Here is an 11,434-nt window from a genome sequence, read left to right on the forward strand (position 1 = left end):
ACTTGTCCATGTATGTGGGTGATCCAATAGGAACAGAACTGACCATCACTAAGTGGAAGGCCCGGTCCTTAATCAATTGAACTTGGTCCAACCCAAACTGTGGCAGAAACAGCGAAATTGAGTTAGTGGCCGACAATAACTGGTATTACTACTAAGCCCAAAACAGCAGGAAAATTGGGCTAGTGGCCTACAAAAACGGGTGTCCAGAGTAAAATCAGGTACAAGCCTAATACGACGTTTAACAGCATTTGAAGTGGTTTTTCCAACTCTCTCTAAGGTAGATTAAATGGATGATATTAGGGAGACTTGGGCCTGTCAAATGCAATATGGTCCATGCGGACTAGTTAAAGAGGTCCATTATGTTTGAAGCGTCCTCCTCTACTTTTCTACTCCTATTGCATGGCTAAAAACATATACGTTTGAATTTGCTACATGCGAGATTACTGTGAGAACGTCGAGCTCGATTTGATAGACCACAAAAAAATTCTCCAGAAGAGTCAGTCAGTCAGTCAGATGTGAAGAGTGAAAAAGGTTGACAAGAAAATGTGGGAAATTTTCGTATTTATTAACGCATCGTTTGGTTTTCGTTTGGTTACATAGAATTTACGAGAAAAAAAGAAAATAAAAAATTTTAATTTTTTTAGGAGTTTGGTCAAATAGAAAGAAAAAAATTTTAAAAAATTAAGATTCTCGTAATCCTTTATTTTTCTCAAAACGTTTCCCATATAAAACACTGAGAATGAACCACTGGGTACAATGGGTCTACTGCATGTACTTATGTATATAATATAACATAGATTATATCTATTTCAGTAAAGGAAATTTTTATTTTCACATGAAAGCAACATTTTTTTTATTTTGTGTTCCTATTTTACGGAACAACATCATTGTATTATTTTACATAACAACTTTATCATATTTTTTTACTGGATTTTAAAGAATTGCAGTTACAGAATAACTTTATCATTGATAGGGTTTTAATTAACTTGATTTTCATTTTTAGTTACTTTCCATCATATATGAATAAAATTAGGGGTGGGTAAATAATATGCGAATCTGATCCGATCCGTGCGGATCGGATCGGATTACTACACTCATGGATCGGTGACGGATTTAAAAAAATCAAATTTGTACCTCACAGATCGGATCACAGATTGGACTGTTAAAAATCCGATCCTATCCGAGAAATATATATATATTTTCAAAGAATATATTAGTTAATTTAATTAGTTAATGATAATTTAATGGACTCTACCAATGTATTAGTTAATAATTATTTAAATATATGAATTAATATTAATAAATTAAAATTTTATCTATTGGTTAATGGTTAAAAGATAAATAAATAATAAATAATATTAATTATATAAATAATAATGAATAATATAGATAAAACTTAATCCGAGGATCTAATCCGTTATTACACGGATCCGATCCGATCCGTGGGATAATGGATCGGTGACAAATTAAGATTTGTCTAATCCGGGGAGCAAATTAGATTAGGATTGATGCCTAATCCGATCCATGACCACCCTTAAATGAAATAAATAATAGTTTACAAAGTCTAAATTAATTGAAAACTCCATTATTTTTTTATATACATTCTAGTAATTAATTTTTTATTATTTTACCATTTTTATAAAATAAGAACAATTTAGGTATCCAAACTATAACATAATATTTTCTTACAATTTTCTTAAATAAATTTTCATCTTTTCATTCACTTCATTTTTTTTTTTATTTTCCATTTATTTTATTTTCTCACTATTTTCATCTAATCAAACGGAACGTAAATGGAAAAGTGAATTTCTTTGAAAATTTTACAAATTATTAGTAATTATTAAAATAAGTTCATTTAAAATTTTAAGAATAAATTGCACCGACACCCTGAGTTTTCGTCAATGTAATTCTTTACATTTACATTCCTGAAGTTTAAAAATCCTGCATGCACATACCCTCTTGACCTTCAAAAGACTAAGTGTCCATTAACTAGCGTCGACTGACCTTGCATCATAAGACGACCATTTTCCCATACTGGCTCAACTAACTCATGACCAGGTCTGCATCAAAACCAACAATTAATTTTTACCGACCATTTTCTCTCTTTATACACTTGCTTTATACGGTAATAGTAACTTTATGGAGACAGAATTTTTGTCAGAGAAGACCCAACAAGACAGAGAGCCACACGAACTAAACTTATTCTTGAAATAGTGACAACCAGATCGCTGATCCCATTCCCCACATCACAAAACCCTAACTTGGTGACGCTAGTGCCGGCGCAGACGGCGTCGCCACACCCGCACCAGTAGGTGACGGCGTTGACAGGGTCAGTTTTGAAGCAATTGACGGGGAATGAATGAGGGCGGGGACACTGTACCGGAGCACATATTTCCACCCTTCCATACCTTCATCGCTGTTGCGACGATTCGTTGGACAGTGAAGCGTTGGATCTGTGGTGGAGCAAAACCAGGTCCTTGTTGGTCGGTACGGCGTCGCCGATGATGATGATGATAGTTGAGGCCTCTACGAGGAGGTTAAAGAAATCGGCGATATAGCCTCCGGCGACAGAGAATGATCTATCTGTTCTCTGGTGTTTACTGAGCACACTGGTGAGCCCAACAAGGCAAAATCGACACCGGATTTTACTGCACGAAGCCCAAATGAGTTCGGCGTCGAAAAATTCATTGTACGTAGTATTAGAAATCAGGTCACTGCCAGCTACCTGGTTTCCGTCGTGGAGAGGACAGCGACCTGGAGGTTTTTATAGCCGCAGCCGCTCTGGACCTCTTGTATTTGGGTTGGCCATGGTTTTCTTCTCTGGTGGCTGTGGTGGTGTGTATGTGGGTGTGGCGGCGGTGGTTGTGGTGGGATTACAGAATAATTACGAGGGTTTTTTTGGGGTTGGCCATGACTTAATGAGAGGCATGATATGGTTGTGAATTATTTGAATTAAATAATTAAGGATAAATATGACTTTTTGGTTGATTTATAAGCATGATATGTTTGTGAATTTTTTGAATTAAATAATTAAGAATAAATATGACTTTTGAAATTTTAAGCGATTTCAATATAAAAGAGTAAAGAAGTATGTTTTATTGGCTGGGTGACGTTAACCAAAATCTCAAGAGATAAAAGTACAAGAGGCATAAGTACAATTTACATAAATTGTAATCATAGCAATGTCAATGGACAGTGGCCTAATGCAGCTTCCCACTTTTCAAAGGTGAAGTGAAGGATTCAAGTTTTACAATGAAAAAGGAAAAAAAAAATTTGAATTTAAATACTGAAATATTTAAAATGCTTTAGATAAGAAAAAGAAAAAAAAAAACTGATTTAAAAATTTTGACATTTTTCTTTTAAACAAATTTAGGTTCTAAAAATAAATTGGGATTTTTACAAATAAAATTAGAATTTTTCAAATTTTTACCAATAATAATAATAAAGACTGAAAAGTCTAAAGTGCTTTTAAGGATATTTTAGTTTTTATAAACAAAAAATTTAGTTAAAATTGACAATTTAAATCAATTTGTTATAAATATTTAAATTATAGTAATTTAAAGGCACATATAAATATTAGTGGTATTTTTTTTTTTTTTTTGCATATTTTTTTATATCATAGGAGATTTTTACAATTTACTCCCCCTCTCTCTCTCTCTCTCTCTCTCTCTACACACACACATGTATATCTCATATAGTCATATAATTCTTGGGATATTATTTTTTAAACGTCACCAAGTCCAAAGCACCCCACTAAAAGTCTTTCTTGCAATCCAAGAAATTCTGCTCACATTAAACAGCTGGTCACTGAATTTGTACCCCCAAAGAGCAGATTTGTCAAATCAAAAATCCAAAAAATAAAAAAAGCAACCCTATCCTTTTCCTCGGTACTTTCTCACCCTTGGCACTAATGAAGAGGCAACCAAACCCCCTCCAATTTTCCTAAAGAAAAACGAAGAGCCAAAATCCCTGGACTCTGACCCTGCCCCTGGCCCCACTCAAATAGTAAATTACAAACATACTTCCCCACCTCCCCCTCCATGCAAACAACATTGTCTATCCACGTGACAACTCATGCCCCCACGCTTCCCAATTACAAAAACGTGGCCAAATTACCAACTCCCACGTCAACAGAGGAATCATCATGGGATATGCCTCCACATCATCTCTCTTCTTAACTCCGATGCTATCCGGATATCCCCACTATATTTACAGACTGCTATCGACCTCCATATTATCATAAAAACTACTCATTTTTAAACACTACGTCTTCACGAATATTCCCTTCTAAATTCCTCTGAACTATTACTACCTTTTTTTTTTTTTTTTCAAACAAGCACTACCCTTTATAAGCTTATAAAATCTTCCTCTCTAACTTAATTCATTTCATATACACATCACTTTGACCTAAAATGGATTGTTTTCCGAGGACCAAGCGAGTAACGTCGGACCTTCTCGGTGACAAGGTCAGGGCTCGAATCTTCGGTCTTGATCGGTCCAGCAGCGGAAGTGAACACGCCAGAGAAAGCGACGACGAATCGCTGTCTCTCTCCGATCTCGTTGATGGCTTTCTCGTAGACGATGATGCCAGTGTTCAGTTGTCGGAAAATGAGTTAGATTCAGGGAGCGATCGGTCAATTTCTACAGCAGCGAACGTGATTCAAGACTTAATACGTAAGGCGGTTACTGATCGAGCTGATTCCTTCAAGAATGAACTAGTGGCGCGTGTTTACAGTGCTATGGTTGCGTTCTCCAGTGTCACACCGGACAAACTCATTCTCCGGCGAAGGGTTATGGCTTTTCTCCGAGACTGTGGATACAATGCCGCGATTTGCAAGACCAAGTGGGAGAGCTCCGGCGGACTCACCTCCGGCAACTACGAGTTCATCGACGTAGTCCGATCGGACCTAAACGGACGTTATTTTATCGAACTCGACCTCGCCGGAGAATTTGAGATCGCGAGACCTACTAATCAGTACGAGCAAATGTTTCAGGCACTGCCTAGGGTTTTAGTAGGGAGGAGTGAGGAGTTGAAGCAGATCGTGAAGGTGATGAGCGACGCAGCGAAGCTGTCGTTGAAGAGTAGAGGTCTGCACCTTCCTCCGTGGAGGAAGAACCGATACATGCAGAACAAATGGTTCGGTCCTTATCGTCGGACGATGAATTTCATTCCGGCAAACTCCTCGTCTTTTCCTCTGCCGCCTAAACCGACGTTAGCTGTCAAATGCCGGTCGGTTGGTTTCGACGCCGTTAACGGCCGTTTGCTTTCGCCCGCGATAACTCGTACAAGATAAGGAAAAGGAAAATAGTTTTTTTGGGTTAAGGGATAAGGAAAATAGTAGAGTGTTCCAACTAACAACAATTAAAAACTTTTTGTCGTGTTGTAATAGTTAAGTTTATGTAATGTACTCCAATGTACAACGCGTACTTAACGCCGCATAGTTTCACAATCGTACTGGAAAATGGGTTTTTTCTTTTTCCCTTGGCTTGCCAGAGGGTTTGTCCTCCTGGTAATCGCAATGTTCTACTGCAGCGTTCTTGATTCTCAAGTGCTCTGGTTTTCTCCTTTTCCTTGTTTTGACAAGCCTTTTTTTTATTTTTTTTTTATTTTTTTTTTTGTACTTTTTCCTGTGTTCTCTGTTTTTCTTGTAAATTGATTTTCCGTTCTTTTCCCCATGGAGGATGATCTTGCATCTCAACTGGAGTTTTGTAAGCTTTCAGAGGAGGAACAACTCGAAGTAATTATCGCGGAGAAATCGGCCTTGGATGGGTCTCGTGATCTCAAATTGGGTTGTGCTTGGCGTGATGAAGAACTGTACTGGGCTGCAGAAATCAATAATTGCTTGGTTGGAGCATGGGGACAAAAATACCAAGTATTTTCACAGAAAGACTCAGATTCAGAGTAGGAAAAATGAAATTATTGGGTTAGAGGACTCTACTGGTACATAGAAAGATTCTAAAGATGATATTAGGAAAGTAGCATCCCTTCGGCTAGTGATGACTCTCAATTTTGGACTTCTATTCCTTCCAAGGTTTCGTCAGATATGAATCAGGAGCTGTTGAAAGATGGCACTTTAGATGAGCTTTGGGATGTTTTAGCATGCAGGTATGGGATCATATAAGGCGCCGGGGCTAGATGGTTTTACTCTACTATTCTTCAAAACAAATTAGGATACTATTAAGTTTGATCTTCTCCAAGGTTTTAATTCCTTCTTACAAGGTAGTTTGCTCCTAAATAATTTAAATGAAACTAATTTGGTCCTCATCCCAAAGGTGAAACATCCTACCCAAATATCTCATTTTCATCCTATACCCCTTTGTAATGTGGTGTATTGATTATTTTCTAAAACTCTTGCCAATAGACTCAAAGTGTTTCTGCCCCTTCTCATCAGTGACTCCCAAAGTGCTTTTGTTCCTCATCGACTTAGTCATGACAATATTCTTTTGGCCCATGATCTGTTGCATGTTCTAAAATCTAAAAAGAATGGAAATTCTTGTTCTCTTGCTCTTAAGCTGGACATGGCTAAAACATATGACCGAGTTAATTGGTCATTTGTTTGTAATTTCATGAGTCATTTGGGTTTCAGTCAAAGGTGGGTGGACTTAATGAAAGAATGTATTAGTACTGTATTTTTTTCAGTGCTATTGAATGGTGAAAGGGGGGATACTTTTGTTCCTTTTAGAGGCTTGTGTCAGGGAGACCCTCTCTCCCCCTTCCTTTTTCTATTCTATACTGAAGGGTTGTCTACTTTATTTCATCAATTGGAAAGCAGGAAAAAGTTGAATGGCTTGAAAATGGCTAACGGTTGTTCTCCTATTTCTCACTTGCTGTTTGTAGACGATGCCCTTCTCTTCTGTAAAGTAATGATTTCGGAGGTTCGTAGCATTTAATCCATTTTGGATAGATACGCAAACCTAATTGGACAACTGGTTAATTTTGATAAGTCCTCTATTTATTTTTCTCCTAATACTAATCTGGACTTGAAAGTTATGTGCAGACAGATCTTATGCATTGACAATGTTGATTCGAAAAATAAATATCTTGGGCTTCCCTCAATCTTAGGACGGTCCAAAGTTGCATCTCTAAATTTCACTTCAGATCGGGTTTCCTCCAAAGTCAAGATTATTAAAGGAAATTTGTTTTCCAAAGCAGGTAGGGAAGTATTGCTGAAAGCTGTGCTCAATGCTCTCCCGATGTATGCCATTCAATGTCTTAAATTACCTAAGAAGAATTGTAAGGATTTGACGAGCAAGCTTCTCAATTTCTGGTGGAGGGGAGAGAAAAAATCATATAAGATTAAATGGGTTAGCTAGTCTACTATTTGTGATTCCAAAATCTCTGGAGGTTTGGGCTTTAAAAATATTGAGGCTTTTAACTTGGCTTTGCTTGCAAAGATGGCGTGGTGAATGAAGGTCGGAGATGAGTCTCTTCTTTTTAAATCTTTTAAGCAAAAAAGTATTTCAAAAGCTGCAATTTTGTTGATGCTCCATATAAGGCTAAAGCTTCATGGGCTTGGAGGGGGTATATGTTCTGCTCGAGCTATTATCAAAAAAATGGATGAAATGGCGTATTGGAGATGGCATGATGGTTAACTGCTGGCATAACAATTGGCTCCCAGATTCTTTATATAGTTTAATTACTTCTAAGCAACGGGATGCTCCATTTTCCTCTGTAGCTGATTTAATTATCCACTTTTCTCATCTCTGAAATTCTGAGTTGGTGATGCGGTTCTTTAATCCACGGGATCAGGCTTTAATTCTTTAAATCCCTCTTAGTGTTTTGGGAGAGACAGATTACAAAGTATAGGGGGCGTCACTAGATGAATCTCTTTCAGTTCGCAATGCATACAAGATTGTTCTCTCTGTTCTTAACTTGCAATCAAAGGCAGCCCCATCTGAGAGTTGCAGTTTTGAGGCAGCAAAAACTGATTTGTGGCGCACTGTTTGGTCAATTAATACTCATAAGAAAATTCAGCTTTTTCTTTGGCAAAGTTTGCATGATTATTTTCCTGTGAACTCTTTACTCTCTATTCGGGGGATAGATACAATTTCTTTATGTCCTTTTTGTGATTCCGCAATCGAAACAATCGATCATCTTCTTTGTACCTGTCCTTTTGCAAGTTTGGTCTTGTTCTTGTTCCCTCTGCGTATGGATTTTCGAGGGACAAGTCCCTTCTTTTGGCCTAAGAGATAGATGGCTCTTACAGAGTAGTGGTTTCGGTCTGAGAATATGCAGAACTGTGTGAGTTTTGCTTATTTCATTTGTTGGACTATTTGAAAATGTCGCAACGATCTTATCTTTGTTAATCATCAATAGGGTCCTTTTGAAGCGGCTCAGAAAGCGTATCGCGACTTTATTGAATTCCAAAAGATCTCGCGCCAATCTCATTTTCTATCTCTTCCTTCTCCTTCCGTGGCTCCTATTTCTTTGAAGTGGTGTGCTCCGGCAAGAAGCTATCTTAAGCTGAATTTTGATGCTGCTTTTGACTCCTCTCGGCTGCTCTATGGAGAAGTTCTGATATTGAGAAATGATGTGGGGCAGCCCATCTGGGTGGCTTCTTTCTTTTTCTCCTATATGAGTGGCCCGTCCATCGCTGAAAGCTTAATTATTCATGAATGCCTCTCTCTTCTCAAAGTGTGGGGTTATGAAAATGTTGTGGTGGAAGGGGATTTGTCGGCCGGTGATGCATCTCTTACCCTCTGCTGAGGCTTTAAGTGTAATTTTTAATGATGTTATTTCTCTTCTTAAAGTTTGTAAGGGTGCTTCTTTGGCTTGGGTGCCTTGCGAAGGCAATGCGGTGGCTCATTTGCTTGGTAAAAAGGCTTTAGTAGCCGAATGTGGTGATTTGGAGTGGAGGGTATGGCTCAAGTGGCTATTAAACGTTCTACTTCCTGATTGTATTTATCTTCCGTCTTAATCTATCGTTGATTTGGTTATATATAATCGTACTAGCATTTTAGGTGGATGCCAACAAAGTTTGTCAAAATTGTGTACAAAAATGTTGGTAGACCATTCACCTAAGCGCACAAATCATAACCGTAGAACAGAATGATATTTTTGTATGATGATGAAGAAAAATAAACTTTTCCAATTAACTTAGTGAACTGATTTTAGAATCGAAAAAATTTCTTGCCTCCATGGAGACTTGATGCACTCATGACCTCCCCTTCGGGGAGGGGGGGGGCTTGTAAAATTGGGCCACTTGGTTCTTTGATAATTTTGAATAAATTTGTTCAAGGAGATCAAAAAAGAGAAATAATAGATATGTTACTTAATTTTTTTAATCTTTATTTAAATAAAGAGTAATTCTAAAGGACGAATAAATGACCTTCAATAAATTATATAGACCTTCCTATGCATTTAAAAATTTGTTACACCTTTTAATTTGGCAAAATGCTCCGTTTGGTTATGATGCTTTCGGCACCTAAAGTGTTGGGCCTGAATATCATTTTTTTTAACTAGGCGTATAGGCCTCACTCATCATGCAGGCAATCAAGGCACGCCAAGCTCACATGAGCTCAATTTTGAGTGCAAGTTCGGCCCAGATAAAAGGCAGTCTTTAATATAATGATGTTATGATCCAAAGGCCTGGAAAATAATAACAATTATTGAAAAAAAAAAAAAAAAAATCCATGTTTTTGGTGTCTCCTTTACTTTAAATTTATAGTTTCGTATAAGTGAGTAAAGTCGATGAGTGAGTTATATCGGGAAAAAAATTATATAGAATTACTTTCAGTATTTATAACTAGTAAATAAGTTAGGGAAAACTATATATAGGTAGACTTAGTAGCCTAAAATAACAAAATAGTCTAATTTTAAAGTCCATTTTTCAATTTGATTAGATTAAACAAAATAATTACAAATATATCAACAATTGTAGTTATGGTCCAAAATATCCTTAAAGCTCTTATTTTAAAATACTAAAATATCCTTAGAATTATATAATTCTAAAATAACAAAAAAGAATAAGGAACTATTATCCTTCTGCCGGACAATAACGTTTGGTTGGTCCTTCGCTCCTCCTCTCCAGCAAGAACAGAGCTGGCCTTCAGACTAGGTAGGAAAGGTGCGTGTTGTAGGTGATTGCCATGGGACGTATTGCATTATCTGATTCATGGTCAGGCTTGCCGCAGTCCTCTATAGGATGACGAACTATCTTGACGAACATGGGAATGGCGAAGTCGAAGTGGGGTCTGACTTCTGAGGGTTGCACGAGCCACCATTGACGTTGGGCACGGCAGGGCGTAGTATTGTGGGTAGAAGTTAGTGACAGTGACGAGGATGGGCTCCCAAAGTGACACCGGCTCTGCCCATTGTTGGAAGAGCACAATACTCAATTGTACTAATTACCATACCCACAAGCTCCACTTGCAGACACACAACAGAAACACCACAATGGTTCAGAAACAAATCAATTTTTGTAGTTTAGTAGTTTGTTGTAGCTAAGTTACCAAATTCTGATTTGTGTTTTTTCACTTCTACCACAAATTTTTTTTTTTTTTTTTTTAATTTTACTTGTAATTTAATGCTAGACTTTGAAATCGAAAATTTAGAAGTAAAATGCAAGCAATGAGATTGATTGGTATTATTAGGCCAGGATGAGTAACCGAAGCTAAAGACTTGACCTCTTTTTAATAAAGGAAGTAAAATGCTGACTTCATAAGTGTCCATAAACCGAAACAATTCATAGAATGTTGCACACAGCTATGTAACAAGCAAAAAAAAAAAAAAAAAAAAGTATGATCAAAGGCTCATGACTGGATCTATTCATGACTATCCCTCCATTTCAATCTTTCTCAGCTTCCTTATCATATGCCCAACTAATCTTCCACCCTCCTTGGTTGGTTATATGAGATTAAATGGTGCCAATTCATGAGTCTACTGCAAGGGAGCGTTTTGGAAAAATTAATTCTTTGGAAATTGTTTTTGAGCTGGCAAGAACACCACAAGGAACAAGTCTTCGGATTGTAAAGAATTTGAGAGTTTGTAAAGATTCCCATATGTTCACCAAGTTTGTATCCAGAGCATATAACATAATAATTATGATCAAGAACAGAGTTAAATTTCAATTACTTCAAGAATTATGTTCCTGCAAAGATGATTGGTGAGAACTCCATAACAGTATAGATTAGTAAGTAACCAAAGTTTAAAAAGGGTGGAATCTCGGGTTAATTTAGTATATGAGTGTCGGATATATTAAAGAAGTCTACCCTGATAATTGTATTAAAACACAAGATTTTCTGCCATTAAAGAACTTCTAATATGAGTAAAAAAAAAAACCAAGGCAATCTTCACAGCTTCCCCATTACTATTTATCAAAACCATCCCACCACCACATTCTTTGTAAGAGAATTATATACAACATCAAAATTGATAATGACAATTTCAAAATTTGACTAGTGCAATCATTCATCACAATCTAAACAACCCAAA

At 37.0% G+C, this 11,434-nt stretch overlaps 1 protein-coding gene across 1 annotated transcript; it reads left to right on the forward strand.

Annotated features, from left to right (window-relative positions):
• The first annotated feature begins 4,204 nt into the window (after positions 1–4,204).
• On the forward strand, positions 4,205–5,549 carry LOC132269178 (uncharacterized). The gene has a single exon (XM_059770267.1). It carries the CDS (start codon positions 4,413–4,415, stop codon positions 5,292–5,294), a length of 882 nt encoding a protein of 293 aa, XP_059626250.1. The 5' UTR covers positions 4,205–4,412; the 3' UTR covers positions 5,295–5,549.
• Positions 5,550–11,434: the final 5,885 nt, after the last annotated feature.

The sequence above is a fragment of the Cornus florida genome, unplaced genomic scaffold (genome assembly GCF_030987335.1).
Source record: "Cornus florida cultivar Cherokee Brave unplaced genomic scaffold, ASM3098733v1 CherokeeBrave_3.0.0_Hap2_Chr08, whole genome shotgun sequence".
Classification (NCBI taxonomy): Eukaryota; Viridiplantae; Streptophyta; class Magnoliopsida; order Cornales; family Cornaceae; genus Cornus; species Cornus florida.